Source organism: Lathyrus oleraceus, chromosome 5 (genome assembly GCF_024323335.1).
Source record: "Lathyrus oleraceus cultivar Zhongwan6 chromosome 5, CAAS_Psat_ZW6_1.0, whole genome shotgun sequence".
In the NCBI taxonomy this organism is placed as follows: Eukaryota; Viridiplantae; Streptophyta; class Magnoliopsida; order Fabales; family Fabaceae; genus Lathyrus; species Lathyrus oleraceus.
This window is the reverse complement of record NC_066583.1, coordinates 186,930,509-186,947,641: the sequence shown is the minus strand read 5'-3', so window position 1 is coordinate 186,947,641 and position 17,133 is coordinate 186,930,509. Positions and strand designations below refer to the sequence as shown.

General features: G+C 33.3%; 2 protein-coding genes and 1 non-coding gene across 3 annotated transcripts; 1 reads left to right on the top strand and 2 right to left on the bottom strand.

Moving 5' to 3' along the window:
* The first annotated feature begins 1,381 nt into the window (after positions 1-1,381).
* LOC127082239 (mitochondrial carrier protein MTM1) lies at positions 1,382-6,178 on the top strand. The gene is made up of 10 exons (XM_051022483.1): positions 1,382-1,795; positions 1,909-1,998; positions 2,957-3,085; positions 3,211-3,270; positions 3,378-3,548; positions 4,156-4,258; positions 4,721-4,812; positions 4,898-5,050; positions 5,307-5,365; positions 5,638-6,178. The coding sequence occupies exons 1-10, from the start codon at positions 1,595-1,597 to the stop codon at positions 5,768-5,770; spliced, it is 1,191 nt and encodes a 396-aa protein (XP_050878440.1). The 5' UTR covers positions 1,382-1,594; the 3' UTR covers positions 5,771-6,178.
* Positions 6,179-7,461: 1,283 nt separating this feature from the next.
* TRNAH-GUG (transfer RNA histidin (anticodon GUG)) lies at positions 7,462-7,533 on the bottom strand. The gene has a single exon. It is a non-coding gene; the product is annotated as a tRNA-His (tRNA).
* Positions 7,534-13,579: 6,046 nt separating this feature from the next.
* On the bottom strand, positions 13,580-16,796 carry LOC127082238 (transcription factor SPEECHLESS). Its single transcript, XM_051022482.1, has 3 exons — positions 16,271-16,796; positions 15,608-16,144; positions 13,580-13,922 (listed from the first exon to the last, which is right to left on the bottom strand). The coding sequence occupies exons 1-3, from the start codon at positions 16,664-16,666 to the stop codon at positions 13,857-13,859; spliced, it is 999 nt and encodes a 332-aa protein (XP_050878439.1). The 5' UTR covers positions 16,667-16,796; the 3' UTR covers positions 13,580-13,856.
* Between the last annotated feature and the right edge of the window lie 337 nt (positions 16,797-17,133).

Here is a 17,133-nt window from a genome sequence, read left to right as displayed (position 1 = left end):
AAAGATATCACATCTAGCAGCGGCGAAGAGGATACTAAGGTATCTAAAAAGAAATCTCGACTACGACATTATGTTTCCTGTAGCTGATGAAGAAAAAGAATGCAAGCAAGTGGATTACACTGACTCAAGTTGGTGCAGTGATGTTGATGATAGAAAATCCATAGTTGGTTATGTGTTTATGCTAAGTGGTGTACCAGTTGCTTGGAACTAAAGAAAAGAGCCAGTAGTGGCGTTGTCATTGTGTGAAGCAAAGTACATAGTTGCTTCCCTCTATGCATGTCAAGCAACATGGATGGTGAATTTGGTCGAAGAAATTACAGCGAAGAATCATGGAGCAATTACCATGAAGATCGATAACATGTCTGCTATCAACCCGACGAAGAACCCGATAGCACATGAAAGAAGCAAACACATCGAAATGAGATTCCATTATCTTCGAGAGCAAATAGCAAATGGAAAGTTGAACTTGGAATAATGCACAACTAAGAATCAAATTGCAGACATCGTGACGAAAGCGGTGCAGGTCAAAATATTTAAGAAATTAAGATCTATGATGAATGTAGATAACTTAGACACAAAGAATTAAGTGATGTGTTGAGAATGTAATTCATAGTATCGAAACATGTTGCTCGAAGGAAACAAGAAGTTGTCAAAATACTTGTTAGTATCAAAATGTCAAAAATAAGTGTATCTTGACAGAATTATGACTTAACTTTATTTATTTGTTTTCGTTGAGTTAGTTAGGGTAGTTGGAGATTGTTTGGTGGACAATCAATCTCAGCCTATAAATAGGGAGGTACCATATTATTTGTAAAGCACACGTGAATGCAATTACATAGAAAATAAGAATAAAATTTTAGTTTGAAACTAGAGAAGTTTTGTTGCAAAATTTTTCTTCATTTTCTCGTTGAAACCTTAATTTATTTTCTTTTTCATTTTTTTTCCTTTTCTTCCTCAATAATCACCATGTAACATAATCGGTTTGCAAATAAAGAATAAAGAATAAGAAAAATAATCAATAAAAATGATTGATTCTTATTCATCAAGATTGGTTCGGAATTCTCCATAAATTTAATAAATTTCCATATCGAAAATTTGGTTTAATTCCAACATCAAGGTCTCACAATCAATCACATTTTAACTTTATAAGTTATAATTCAAATAAATAATTTTAATAATAGACAATTTCAATAAACGGATGAATAATGTTAATTTTAAAAACAAATAGATGCATATTAGTGTAAGGTACTAAATACTTAGATTTTTCATATAAATGTAACCGATTTTTGTTTTCATATATTTAGATTTTTCATATGTATGTAAAACCCTTGTCTTAAAAATCAGAAGCTTATTGATTCTAGATTTCACTGCATCCATCTATCTAGGGTTTTTACATCGCGGGAAAAAACGTCTACCACTACTTGTCAACAAACGTGGCATAAGCACTTACGTTAGCTTTTCCTTCTAGCTTCTCCCTTCGCCGTTCTTTCTCTAATTTTCCCTCCCACATATTCGCCAACCCAATTTATTTCATTTTCTCCTCTCTTAAAAAAAGCTAAACCAATTAATCGCTTATTTTGGTCGTTTAACACAAATGGTGGATTCAGACCGAATCCAAAACCCATGGATGGCGTCGGAACAAACTCCAATGAATCCAACCAACGCTACACAACGCTCTTCTCCTCCGTCGAAATCATCTAATAGTGATAATTTAGGGATTCCTGAACGCGCTTTCTCTGCCGCCGGCGCCGCTGTTCTCTCCGCCGTCATTGTCAACCCCCTTGATGTTGCCAAGGTCCGCTCTTTCTTCTGCCAATTACTCAATCATCCTTTTTAGCGGTTTTCATTCTCTTACTTTATATAATAATTTTATGGCGTTTTTTATATTTTTTTTCTGGATTTTATCAGACAAGGTTGCAAGCACAAGCTGCAGGGGTTGCTTATTCTCATCCACTCAGTAATTTGATCAGCAGAATGTCTTGTTTTGGCCCAAATATGGTATGTGTCCTTTCACCCATTTTGAAAGTCTTTTATCAGAGAATTCTTATTGCCTTCAACAACTGTATTTGTATAAAGTAACTGATAACATATGATAAGCTAGCTGATAGCAAACGAACTTGTAGCGAATAAGTTAGCTGATCAAATTCGAAGTGTTTAATAAAATTAGCGGTCAAGCTAGCTAAACAATATTGAATAACATAATCTTATTTAATTAGTATTGAATTAGAAATGTCAATATTAGAGAGTTTTGGGGTAATACCTATAGTAGAAAAGATAGTAGAAGAATACTTAAGTGGTTTGGGCATGTAGACAAAAGACCTGTAGGTTTGGGCATGTAGACAAAAGACCTGTAGGTTTGGGCATGTAGACAAAAAACTTGTAGATTCTGTGATAATGATAACAAGAGTAGATTAGATGAAGAAGAGTCAAACAACTAGAGGTAGAGGAAGACCTAGAAAAACTATAAGAGAAATTATTGAGGAACAATTCAAAGTTAATGATTTGGATAGAAACATGGTCCTGGATAGAACATTAGCTATAAGTTGATCCATATAGTCAACGTCACTTAGTAGGATAAAGTTTGGTTGTTGTTGTTGCAAGATAATGAGGGAAAAATGATACACTATAAATTACAAGTTCAAACGTAACTTGAAGTAGCATCTAAACAATCATTGTAAGTTCGTGAAAAATGTTGCAAGTTCGTGAGAGAATGACCACTACCAAACAAACAGTTGTAGGGGCTTTTATCCTATAAGCTATCTTTCATAAGTTAATGGTTTGGCCTGGCCAAACAGAGCCGTGATTTGGGATTGTTTTTAACAGTTTGCATGGTTAAATTACACTCTGCGTCGTTTTGAAGCCAACCTAGTTGTATGTTAACATGCGGAAAGAAAATCCCATTCTTTTAGAAGGCTAATTTAGCAAATAGTTTGACCTTTCCAATACTGTTTTTCAGATGTTTGCTGATTTAAGATGTTCTCCATCATGTACCCGGGCTGGATTCCATGGCACTGTATCACTATGTCCTCCCGATTGTTTTCGGTACAAAGGAACACTAGATGTCATGTATAAAGTTACACAACAGGTTGGTAGTTTAATATTATAGAATATTGGTATTGGATGGATTAAAACAATCATTTACTTGTATTGTATAATATGCGTTTAATACATGCACATTGTTAATCAATGCCAGAGTGGTATTTGTTTCAGGAAGGATTTACTAGGCTATGGAGAGGCACCAACGCAGGCCTCGCACTTGCAGTACCGACTGTAGGTTCACAATCCAATTAACTGTGTTTTTACTGTTCTAAGTACTAGACATTGCATAATGAGAGCGTGCGAATTGGCTAACGTATTCTTTTATATGCTTAAATCAGGTTGGAATTTACCTTCCTTGCTATGACATATTTCGCAACTGGTTCGAGGAGTACACAGCCAAAAATGCTCCCATCGCAACTCCGTATGTACCCTTAGTGGCTGGTTCGTTGGCACGCTCATTGGCTTGTGCAACTTGTTATCCTATTGAACTTGCCAAAACTCGCATGCAGGTATTTAATCAAGATAGTCTCTATTATGTTCTTTTCTTCTTGAAGTACCATGTTGTTCAAGTCAGTTATTTTCCATGCTTTTTTGAATCTATGTTGTAATTGCGCAAGTTAACCAGCAGTTCAAAGTGGATTTTAGCCTGACAATTGCTCCCAACTGATCTGGAGAGTGCATGGTTTATTTTTTTCCTATTTATTTCACAAGTACCAAGTCATTGATGCCATGATTTATCACAAGTCAATTCCAATTGGCAGCATTATATTCAACTTATGATTATGACTTTGTCATGGGTCATGGCTTATAGTTAAAGAACTGCATTGTGGCCGGATAATGTTTTGAGTTTTACCTTTACTTGTTTGTCCCTCAGAGTTATCTCTGTTCTACTTCTATTTACTGTAGTTCACGTGGTTTGATTTTTTCTTTATTCAACTGGTGATCAAGTTGGTATTGCTGTGGATTTAATTTGGCGTGGCAATGGTGTTTTTCATTTTTTATTTCTTCCTAATCAGTGGGTTTTTGAAAAGCCATGTTGTCATATTATGTTATCCAGCTACATTTCCTATTCACAATATGGATTCTTACTGGTGTTTGGATCTTGGGTTTTTGTAGGCATTTAAAGAGACTCAAATCGGGCAAAAGCCACCTGGAGTATACAAGACTTTGCTAGGTGTTGTCTCTAATGTCAAGCGCACAAGTAATTCACCGAACAGCTGTAAGTGCACAGCTTTTGCGACAACAGAACACATGATATTATATAAATGTACACTGAAAGGAGTCTGCATCCGCATGCTTTGGAGTTTACTTAGTGTATATAAATTTATAATTTTTTTTAGTTGACTGGTTTTTCCCCCCTTTTTGTTTAATTTATTAAATTTTGAACAAACACAATACAGTTTTACTGTTGATGTCATAATATAATCTTTAGGAATTGGATTTAGCTTGTTAATGAACTGATAATTTAAACAGCTCTTAATAGTGGCTATTCATGGCAAAGTTCTTCTGTATGTATGTCAAGCAAGTAGCGTGGTCGAATTATTTACATTTCTGATCTGTTTGGTTTGATTCTAAAATGATCATGGTTTTTTTGATAATCAATTATTGCACTAACCTAGCTGCCGTATTTGTCAGTATAACAATACAAGATTATCTAGTAATAGTTGTTATTTACTTACAGTGCAAGGTTATCGTGCCCTGTGGACTGGCATGGGCGCACAGCTTGCTCGTGATGTACCATTCTCTGCAATTTGTTGGTCGACGCTTGAGCCTGTGAGTTTCTTTCCAAGTCCTAAGAATAAGGAGTTGTTTTTCTTAATAATATTATCTTCTTATGTCAACTACTTTTCTTTTGCAGACCAGAAGGAAACTTATTAGTTTGGTTGGAGGCGATGATGCCGGTATATTGAGTGTTCTTGGTGCAAATTTTTCAGCTGGTGTTGTTGCAGGAACTCTAGCGGCTGGAGCTACGTGTCCACTAGATGTTGCAAAAACACGAAGACAGATAGAGGTTTGTTTCATTTGGTTTTGAGTCAGTCACATTTCGCGTATTATTTATTCAAACTTTAAAGGGGAAGGTAGGGGTGGTGTAGAGGATTTTACTCGGCTCATTCTGCTTTGGTTTTCTTCCTTCTGGAAAATAGAGGTGGCAGCTTATCATTCTTTTCAGATTAACTGTTACATTTGAACTAGAGACACATTTTATATGTATGCATCTGCGCATTTGGTTTTACTCTCGTCATGTTTTCTGCATAATGTTTTTGCAGATGGATCATGTCAGAGCTTTGAAGATGACTACAAGACAGACACTGATCGAGATTTGGAGGTATGCCATAATTTGAAATTTAGAAAGTTTTGACTTTATCCATGTTTTTATGACAGAGTTTAGATGCCATGTGCACTCATTTCTTTTTATCTCTGTGGTCTGCTGCATCTATGTATCATAATTGATGATTTGCTTTAAGCTCTTTGTTTGTTTCTTCTCTCCGTCTCGTATTAATATGTTATCTGGGTGTACATTGTTAGAATCTATCAATATATCGATATAACTGGTTATTGACATGCTCTATCTGATCTGATTTTTTTACCATCTCTCAGAGACGGAGGCTTGAAAGGACTTTTTACTGGTTTTGGTCCGCGAGTTGGTCGAGCTGGCCCCTCTGTTGGAATCGTGGTTTCGTTTTATGAAGTTGTAAAGTTTGTCTTAAATCACCGGAACGTAACAACATGACCATGTCAAATACTGTGGATACTTTCTTATTGCCAAAGCGGCTTTTTTTAGATGAGAACCTATGGATACTGTGCAGCTAGTTTTTCCGTTGAAAGGAAGCTATTCCAGTTCGTTTCTACTCATGAACCAACGTTCATGCATAGGAAAAAATAACAAAAAATAACCAGTATAGGACAACCTCCAAGTATAGGTTTTTGAACTTTTTTTGTGGTTTCTCTGCCTTTGATCAGCAGAGTTCAATTTTGTTACAATTGGGGTTCTTCCCAAAAGCAAATTTTAAATAAAATTTTAGTTATTTGGAAAACATCAGCACTACACTTGGTTATGTATACACGAGGCTATTAAGTTATTAACCGAATTGTTGATTCTATATAGATTTATTGTTAAGCTAGAATTGTTGATTCTGTATGGATTTTTTGTTAAGCTACTATTCTGGGCTCAAATTTGAAATGCATGAATTAGAAGTTTCACTTGCTACTACTATTTCCATTCAATTACAGTTTATTTTCTTCCAACGCTTTCCTCAATTTGTGACATAAGTCAAATGCTATAAGAATCAAGAAAAATGCGCTAAATTTGGGGTTTCTTGAAAGATTTCCAGGGTGTTTTGTAGTTGTTCAATTGAAGTGACAAACTTATAACGACTTCCTTCAGAAAAATAGTGTCCAAGTAAATGAAAGTCAATATCGCACTTTAGATGTACAAAATGATATTATAATATTTATATATTTAGAATTTTTTAACATCAATGATTTGAGCAAAAAAATCATTTTTTTTGTTTCCAATTGATTTTAGAAGTATCTGGTTTGTCTCTAGGAAATGAATGAATTTTATTGCAGAAACAAAACACAATAATCTATAGAACAACTGGTAAGTTAAAATGAGATTTTTATTGGAAAAACAAAGAGAATTACACACAACACATTTCCCCAATTATAAAATCTCACCCTCCTCTGTAAATTATGACATGAATAAATGCTTCTCTTTGCCTAAAAAATAAAGCTCTGTTGGCATCCATGAACTTAGAATTAGAAGCAAATGAGAAATCTCTTATGAATAAATTAATGAATTATATAGGTGAGCACCAAAGCCAGAAGCATTAGTAAACATGCAACCGTTTGATCAATTGTAGTTCCTGCAAATTATAAACAACAACTCATCAGCAATATGCACTATTCACTTATATTTATTAAAAAATAAATTAAAAAGGAGAATATGATATTTGTTATATGAAATAATTAAAATTGAAAAAAAATATTTACCATCGCTTGTAGGAGCTGGAGCAGGTGCAATAGATTGTGAAGAAACCACATACATAAGGGTTGAATAAATTATGCAAAGGAAGACAACCACCCTAAATGAAGTACCAGAAACAGCCATATTTATGTTTGTTTGCTTTTTTTTCTCTCTCCTTTACTTTCTCTATTATTTTTTGAAGAGAAAGAAAGGAGAGAGAAATGAAAAGAAAAACAAGGCTTGTGTTGGAGAAAGATGTTCGGGTGATGAAAATGAAAGAGGCTATTGGAATTCCTTTTATAATGGCAATGCAAGTTTTGATAGGAGCCAGCCATTTTGAGATGTTGAATCAACATGCACCCGCACGTTTAGGAAAATCCTCAAATAAGACAGCGATTTCAACCTGTAGATTGTTGCAAATCCAGAGTGTTAGATTTAAAAAAACAAAAATTCAGTGTGGCTGCTGGGATTCGAGCCCAGGTCTCCACGGCCACAACGTGGAATTCTTACCACTAAACTACAGCCACTTGATGTTGTTAAGTTTATGAAATTAATATTAATTATAAAATAATATGTTAGGTACAAATTTATTCCAGCCACTTGATGTTGTTAAGTTTATGAAATTAATATTAATTATAAAATAATATGTTAGGTACAAATTTATTCCACTAATTTGGTATCTACAATTAACATCGTTAGCCTAAAGTTTTCATGGTTTATTTCTTCACAATTAACTATCATGTGATCTAGCTTTTTCCATTGTATGAAAAAACAGTTCAAATCATATAGCAATGCTGATTCTATAATCCCTAATAAGTATGTATGCTATTAAATTATAATTTATTTAAAAGACAAATAAAAAGGAAATAAAAATATGTAAGAAGGGACTAGGTGTAACAGTGTGAAGGAATATCCCTTAACAAGAGTGGACCAATTTTTCTCAAGCATAAGGATCACCCATATAAGAAGCATCATGGCCTAGTTAAGCTTATGTTAATATAATACTACTGTAATTACAAAAAAAAGAAGGTACATTTCAATTGAATGAAAAAAATGGAGGTCAATCATATTTTTTTTATGCGAATGTCAATTAAAAAATCTTAAAAAATTTACTTGACACATATATTTTAATAATGTCAAAAATATCTCTTTTATTATTATTATTATTTTTTTAAATTTATGATTTGTATAATTTTTTTATTAAAAAGTAAGTAGAATGTAAAAAATCCGATAGTTTTTTTAAAAAATTCTTTAGATTTTTGTACAGATCAAAAGAAAAAAAGAATTTATCAAATTTTTTAAAAGTTCAGTGTAAATTTTTATCGGATATTTTTGACATATTCGATGTGTCGTTTTGGTTTACCAAAATTTTCAGAAGTCTGATATACCAACCAGATTCAATATTTTTTCTTCTCCCTTCTCTTTATGCAATAATTAAGGATTTAGACGAGAATGATAACCTGGTAGAACCACCGACTCGCGATGAGCACATAATCATGTGGAATTACTATTATAAAAACACAAAACATTCTGACGGGACAGAGAATGTCCTCTTCCTTCTTCTCACCCTTCCCATTATCAATTGATGGAGCTTGAGGTTAGAGATGGTTGAGCAAACCTCTATAACCTATGATGTGATTATTGTGATTTTATTATGTGTTATCATTACTTAATGTATTTGGTTGAATTACTGAGTGTTGTTTGATTGATTCTAATATTGATTTTAATGGTATAAGTGATATGTTATGATAATTCATGTTAAAAATTGGATTGGGATAGATTTAGGTTGAAAAAACTAGGCTTAAAAGTGGAATTTTCGTGTAAATTTAGCACAAAAATGTTGCAGATTGATTTGATTCTAATAATGGGATTATATTGTGAAATTTGATTCGAATCATAGCGTCCGGGTGGCCTCTTCCTGATTTGATTCGAGTCACAGATTACGTATGATTCGAATCATGAAGGCAAATTTTGTTCAAAATACTATTTTCATCATAGCTTAAGTTTCATGACTCCGTTTGAGGCGTGATTCATAACATTGGAAAACTAACGCATAATTATATCCTTCGTGATGCCCTAAGAGTTTAATTTCTTGTGTATGATTAATGATTATTCAGAAATATATCAAGTATTATGATTGTGTTCTAATGGTTGATATGTTTACGTATTTGAATTGAAATTGTAACCGACATAGCCTTATGATTGGCATTATTATTATGTTGTTTAATTGATGGCGTTATTTCAGAGAGGGGACCTATAAATTGTGATGATCTTATATTGACAATAATGATGTTGATGTTATTGGTTTAGTGTTGTGACCATTATCGAGTAACATGTTTAGTGTTGTAACTAGTTATAAGTTGTGAAATTGGGGATGGTGGTGATACCTTTGTGCATATGTGGGTAGTTGTATTGCATGCATCATATATATTAAAGATAGGTAAGTTGTGATCTAATTTTGTGATCATGACGTGTTCGATCTAGCATCGTGATCTGGACGTGTAATCATGTTTATAGATGTAACCTGATGAGTGGATGACCTCAGTAACATAACTTTGAACTTCCAAAACTTGGCACCACATGCATTGGAGTATAGTCGAGTATTTCATTGCATACATAAATTGTATTACGTGATTAATTGTTGTGTGATTGAGTTTTATAACATTGAGAGTACTTGTGTGCTATCTATCCTTGTTGTACTTTCCATTGTTATCATATTTTGAATTGTATTCTTGCCCCTATTTGCTTGTTGTTGTGGCTTTACGCCAATGTTTGCAGATACTCAGGTAAAGACTAAGAAGCCTTAGATGCTATTGTATGGAAGATGGATCATGCCTTCTTCATTTATCACTTTATGCTTATTGTCTAGTACTTGGTATCACTCTGATAGTGTAACACTGGGATGTGGCCGTTGTTTATTTTATTCCGCTTATTGTTGAGTTGTTATTGAACTTATTTTTTTATTTTGATTAAATAAATTTATATTATAAGACCATGAAAAGATGTTACTAAATTTTTTAAATTCTGTTGCAACATGTTAAATGATGAAAAATGTTTATGCTGAGAATGTGTGACACCCTTTGGTGGAAAGTATACTCTAATTATGTTATAAAATGTGCTTGGGGTTTTTTAAGGTGTTACACAACTATCTAGAGGATGCTTCTAAGGAAAGATGGGTTCTCGAAGGGGTCCAATGAGCCGGAGGTTTTTTCCTATTTCATTTTGGCCCTTTTGCGAATTAATCATGTAATAACACCCTTGGCGACTCTCTTTTATGTAATGGTGAATTCTTCCCTCGAAGGCTTCCTTTATATTCTATTGCATATTTTTGTTATTATTGTCTTTGTGTGAGTTGTCTTTGAATGTCATTCGAACATGCTTTGGCCTTGATGTTATCTTGGAGAACAAGGATTCTTGTTTGAGGCTAATAATGTTGCCACATGGGCGACACATATTCCTGCTTGATGATTCATCATTTGTGATCACCTCGAGGGGAAGTAAGGATTCCTGCATGTGTAATTTCCTCAAAAGGATGGAAATGATTCCTTTGTGAGGATCCATTATATATGGCCGCCTTAATAGGCGACTGCGATAAGATATCTTTCGCTCTTCGGTTTCATGTAAATAAAACAACAATATTCTCAACTTATATAGTAAGGAAATGAGCCTCATTAAAAACCCTTGCACCACGTTGATATTGCAGGGGAAAATAATGCCCCCCACCAAAGAAAGAATGTCATGAATTTAACCTTACAAGTGACAAATATTGTAACTCTTCTAAATAAACAAAAATAGTAAATGAAAAAAGCTAAACATGGCTCAATGCCTAAACAATTAAAAACCTTTAACAAAGATCTTCTTCAGCTGCCTTTGTGATTTCATGGAGTGAAGTGGTCATGTCTTCAACATTAGAAGTTTTCTCTTGTGGCTTGGCTCCAAACTTTAAACCTACAATGTTCACGCCCATGTTCTAAGTCTTCATCAGCTTTAGGCTCTCGATGTAACACTTCCTGGAATTCTCCTAATCTCCTTGGATATCCCCAACTCTCTCATTTGGTAATAGGTACTTCATGAAAATATATAATATAGAAAAGGAGGATTCTTGATAGTTTAAAGCATGCCGAAATACAATCATGTTATATGAGGAAGGTGCATCTATAATAAGGTACCTTATCTTATTCTGCCTGACCTTTTCCTCTCTTGATAGTATTAAGGGTATGGCGTACAACTTTTTTGTTTCCCCCTCTACTAGACTTTTTTTTTCTTTCCATTTTTGGACTAAGGGCTCCCATAAGCATCTTGCCCTTGAGAGCTAGATCCGCATAGCCTTTGCGCAGAGTCTCCCTTGATATATTTCTTCAGGTGACCTTCTTGGGTCATACTCTTTTTCTCTTTCTTGATTTGATATCATTCTTTTATATGATGTCTCTTGACTTTGTGGAACTTGCACCATCTGCTAGGCTCAGGCCCCATGACATCCGATTTGGAAGCTGGAGGTTATGAAATGTCATGCATGTGGATGACTTCTCGCCATATTTGCTCACAAAGAGTGTTCAGGGGTGTTAAGCTCTTTACAATTTTTCTGCTTTGCTTGAACGTTGTTTTGTCACTAATAGGCGATGTGTAATGACTCTTTTGTGACTATTGTGAGCTGTCAGGATTACCAGAGGTGTGTTCTTTGACATCCCTAGTATTATTTTTGGCAGTGTTTTCCTCACCCTTTATATAAAATTCCACGCATGTCATAACCTTAACTAAGGAAGATGCGGGTCTCTAAGAGATTGATTCATTAAAATGTCCCGCCTAAGCCCATTTTGGAATGCTCCTACTAAGATTTCCTTGTTGGGGTGGACGAATTTGATCACCGCCTCATTGAAGCATACAAGGTAATCCCTTAGAGATTTAGTGGGGTCTCGAGGAATGTCGAAAAGGCCGGTGGCGACAATCTATCCATGTTCGCTTGTTGCAAACTAGTGGACTAGATTTTTCACTAATTTTTTATAGTTAATTATGGAGAGGCGAGACAAGGCCATCTACCAATCTCTAATGGTGGTAGAAAGGAGCTTGAACTTTAGGAAATTATAAGCTCTAATTATTTCCATCTATGTGTTGATGGAGGCGATAAGCTCATATAGTTCGTTTATTCCCATCTAACTTAGCCAACGAATGTGATTTAAAATTCTCCAGCACCGAAACTCCCATATTTTATCTGAGAGAGGATGAGGGTCTGATATTTCAACATCTTCTGGAGGATTAATTTCATGCTGACGTTGTTGGATGTGTATGACGTTATCCTTCAAGGTTTGATTCTGACGGTGTAAATCATCATTGGCAGCTCACATCTCTACCATGCGTTCTCCTCGCTGTCAAATTCAGTATTGACCGAAGTTACTACCTTCTTGTTTACCATGATGAATGGAGGAATTGAACGTGATGATAGTAATCTGGTTGGGTCTAGTAATGGTGGCCCATGTCAATTTTATCGGGACCTCATAGTGGACGCCACTTATAATTTCTAAAACTACAATATGTGATAACTCTGACTGGTTAAAGACTGTCATAGGCTTTTAAGGTTTGTTGTGAGGTTTAGAGCTAGCTCGCGCAAGAAGGTGAGAAATCCTATATATGATATTTATGTAATGAGATTGGATCTCTTTTCAGAAGTAAAAGATGAACATAAAGTTAAATTGTGTTTATACATACTATAAACTATTTTTATAAACTATCTTCTAGAACTTATGAAAAATTATAAGTTAAAAATAATTTATAAAAAATATTATAAGATGTTTTTGTAACTTCTCTCAAACAAATAGTTTCTTAAAACTTACACAATGATAATCAAATCATAAATGGATTCCGAATGCAAATGAAATAAGATTCTAAACATTCACCATTGCATTTTTAGCGTTTTTTTAAAGTCCCAACATGCATATTATGCAATTTTGAATTCTACAATCCGAATAAAAACAAGCCCATAATGCACGTTCAGATTGTAGAATAGAAAATATATGTTCACTGAAGTAGTTCTTTTTAATTTGGTTTGCGCTGATTCTAATATGGATTCTCTTACAAATATAAAAATCGATAGTGTACTCCAATTAGGTACCGTATTGATTGACACCTACAATTTACGGTTGTGAGAAAATTTGCTTTACGAGATGAGTTGTTGACATGAGCTCGAGGTGAGACAGAGTATTAAGATTTACTATTGTCATTTAAAAATCTAACCTAATTGAAATAAAAAAAACCATTTATTGTGTTGGGATGTGAAAGAAATGGTAAGTACAAACAATACAAGAAGAAAATGAGATGTCAATAAACAATATTTTTGAAATGTGATTGTCCATTTAGATTGATTAGTTATCATTTGAGTAATGATCTCTAAAATTGTAAAGTTGTGGATGGAGTACATGATAACTCAATTTATGTGATTTATCTAAATTTTAAATAGTTGGAATTCATAGCCTGTCTATTAGGTAATTTGTAGTATTTCAACAAAACTAGAGCAGATTGTTGAGTAATGTAGTGAGAACACTAGGTACTAGGTAATTTGATGTAACAACTGAGTTTAAATATGAGAAATAGAAAAAAGATAAAACATGTGGAATTACAAGACAGTCCCTGTATACTAGTACTAGTACTAGCTAACTTATACTAGTGATGACTAACTTGCTATGCTGTAGTTAAAAGACAAGAGAAAAAAAATGATGATGAGATGCTTGTAAATTAAATGAGTTTTTCACGTACTCTGTTACTTGTACAGTTATACGTACATACAGCGTTACATAAAGCAATAACAAAGAGAGAGAGTGATGTTTGGTTAAGGAGTGTCCTCTAGACATAGGCATTTTTAGCAGAATGTTTGCTGGATTTGTTGAGCCAATTCTTCTGCACTCAGTTGGCATTCAATTCCAATCTATACACCAAAATGTATTTGTTACTAGTCAATCATAAGCTTCTTTTAATCAGATAATAGTAATCAATAATAATAGACATGTCTTTTCACCAAATGAAGACAAATTGTCTGTATGCATGAATCTTTCTATACCAGAAAGGCGCAGTTAGTACTTTCACACATCATCAAGTTTTTAACCATTATCCTTTTACATATTTAGTATTCACAATATATATATATATATATATATATATATATATATATATATATATATATATATATATATATATATATATATATATATATATAGATAGAGAGAGAGGAACTGAAAATAGTTACTAAAAACTACGTAATATCGACACTTCTGAAAACGATATGTATGTGTCTGTATCCGCGTTGAACACCAACATCTATATCAATATTTGTGATTACTTTAATTAATTAATTTTTTAAAAATTATTATTGATATCGCTGTTTCGATGTCGTTGTTGTGTTTGGGGCTTTATAGCTAAAAACCCGCGTGTAATACTTACACTTAAGGGTAGTAAACGAACATATTTGCCCCATTTAGATCCACCCTACAAAAGTTTGAAAATACGGGACTGACATAGTTGAAGATGTGAGTCTAAAATCTATGCACGTCCCGTAAAATAGTTACGGCGGGATGGAAAAGGTCTGCAGACACTGCATCTTTTAAGTCTAAAAATACAAAAATATATATAAATACCGTTCCCATAAAAGCTCATGGAAAAAACACATCTGGACTTTACGAGTGAGGGTTTAAATCTTTGACCTGTCCTACAAGATAAATCGGGTATATTCACGAGACGCATCCGTTTTACCACCCATTATATTTAATAATATTGATTTTTTTCATTTTATCCGTTAAACTACTGGGATTTATTACCATAGAAATGTATATTCTTATTTATGAGAATTTTCACTTATAGCATCGTACTTTTAATTATTAAACGATCTTTTGAATATTTTTTTTCCAATTATTTTGTTATTTTTAATTTAATAGATACAATTCTTAAGATAATTAATTTTACCAATAAAAAAATAAGTAATATAGTCTGATATATAATTTTTATTATTAAATTATAAAGAATGAAAATAAGTTAAACAAAAATTGCTTAATTATTATAAAGTGTTAGTGTTAGTATTTGTCTTGAAATAATATTTATCTTTATTTATATTTATATATTTTTTTGGATTATTATATTTTTAAAGATATTTGTGTCTTATGTCTGTCAGACATTAAATATAAAATATAAGAAATGATTTTTTTCTTAATGTGATAAACAAGTTTTAGAAATAATTTATTTTTATTTTTCACTAAGAAAACAATAATAATTACTAAAAATTCAACTAACACATAAGTCTAAGATTCAACCCTGATGTCCAATTTAATAATATTGTCAATAGAATTATTTAAGAGATTTTTCCATGTTATATAATGTCACTTTTAATCATTAAATAATTTTTAAAATATATTTTCTTCAATTATTCCTAGATTCCTTCCGTTAGTGAGTCAGACATTAAATATAAAAAATGATTTTTACATTATTCATGTCATAAAAAATTCCAGAAATAATTTATCTTTATTTTTGTTAAAAAAAAAACTATATTAAAGTATAAAAAGAAAAGGAAATAAAAAACTGATTACACTATACATGCATTTGAATATTCAAGAAAAAACGTACCTTGATAGTGAAGGAGTTCAACATGGTATCATCAGAAGTACTATTAATGTTAACATGAAGAATTTCAAGTGCAAGATTTTCAAGTGCAGATATAATCTTCAAAGCTTGTCCTGGAATTCTCTGAGAAACCGTTTTCAAAAGAACATGAGGACCTGAAAACTTCACCTCCACGTCAGCAATATGAGACTTAGAATTCGCAACAAGTTCATTGATATTATCATTCACAGATGAAGCGGATGAAGTAGTAGGAGATGGGTCAAGAGGTGAAAGCAAAATATTGTTGTAGCTTTGTTGCAATCTTGGCTTGTAAGGGCTACTTGGTTGCGGAGTTCTTGGACTAATGGGTAGGTTTAGTCTTGGACTCAATGGTGGTTTTCTCGGACTTAGCGGCGAAGGCCGTGGACTCGATGAAACTAATCTCGGACTTAGGACTTCGTTGTATACTTTTCTTTGTTTCTTCGCTTCGAGTGCTTGGAGTAGTTGTTGCAACTCGTTGATGTAATCGACTACGCCTCCGATTATTGATGCTTGATCTCCCTAGTTAAAAAAGAGTGTAAAAATATAAGGGAAATAAACGCGTATAAGGCAGACTACTGCATAGAGATAAAAAACCTGAGACGACTCTGATATGATATAAAATATAAACAAAACAAAAATGCTTACCCTTTTGACATAAAAGCAAGGCATGAGTGACCTTAGAACGGATAAGTGTTCATTCATCTGCTTTCTTCGGTTACGTTCGACGGTAATGTGAGAAACCCTTTGTTGTCCATCACTGTTAATGATCTGCTCCTGCAACAAAGACGGTGTGAGTTTCTGTCTCTTGTTTTTGTGTTCAGTTTCAACTTCAGTTTCAGAATCTTGTTGAGAAGAGACTGATTTCTGAGACAGTAATCTTGAGGTGGAAGTTGAATCGTTCTCTTTCGGAGTAATAACAGTTTCAGGGTGGTTGTTGTTGTTGATGAGAGGAAAATCAGTGAAGTTTTCTAGACTCTCCAAAATGGCAAAAAGATCGTCGTCTGTTCTGTCTTCAAATATATCATATAAGCTCTCATCCATTGGAAAAGGGTAGGTATCTGAATGCAATATGCAGAAGCAGCAGAGCAGAGACAGAATACAGAAAAGTAATAAAAGAGAGAGAGAGATAGAATGGAGAAAGAGAAGGGTTTTTGTAAGTTTTATATAGTGATAGTAGTGCTAAAGGAGTAATAAAAAAAATATAAATATATATACACAATACAAGTACTATATATAAAATATATATATATATAAACTTAATTTGAGGTAGTTAGTGATTTTGTCTTATAATGATTTATTACGAGGAGTGCAAGTGGAGGGTAGTATACATGCATGAGTTAAAAAAGGGCGTTGTAATTGTGATTCATAAATACGTCTGATGTTGTTGATTAATATGTCACTGAAATGTTTGTGTTTCTGTTTGGGAGTGAACGGTAAAATATTTAAACTTGATTTGATGTACCTCGGATACTTCTAGCACTCAAATAATGCAACACCATTTTGTAATA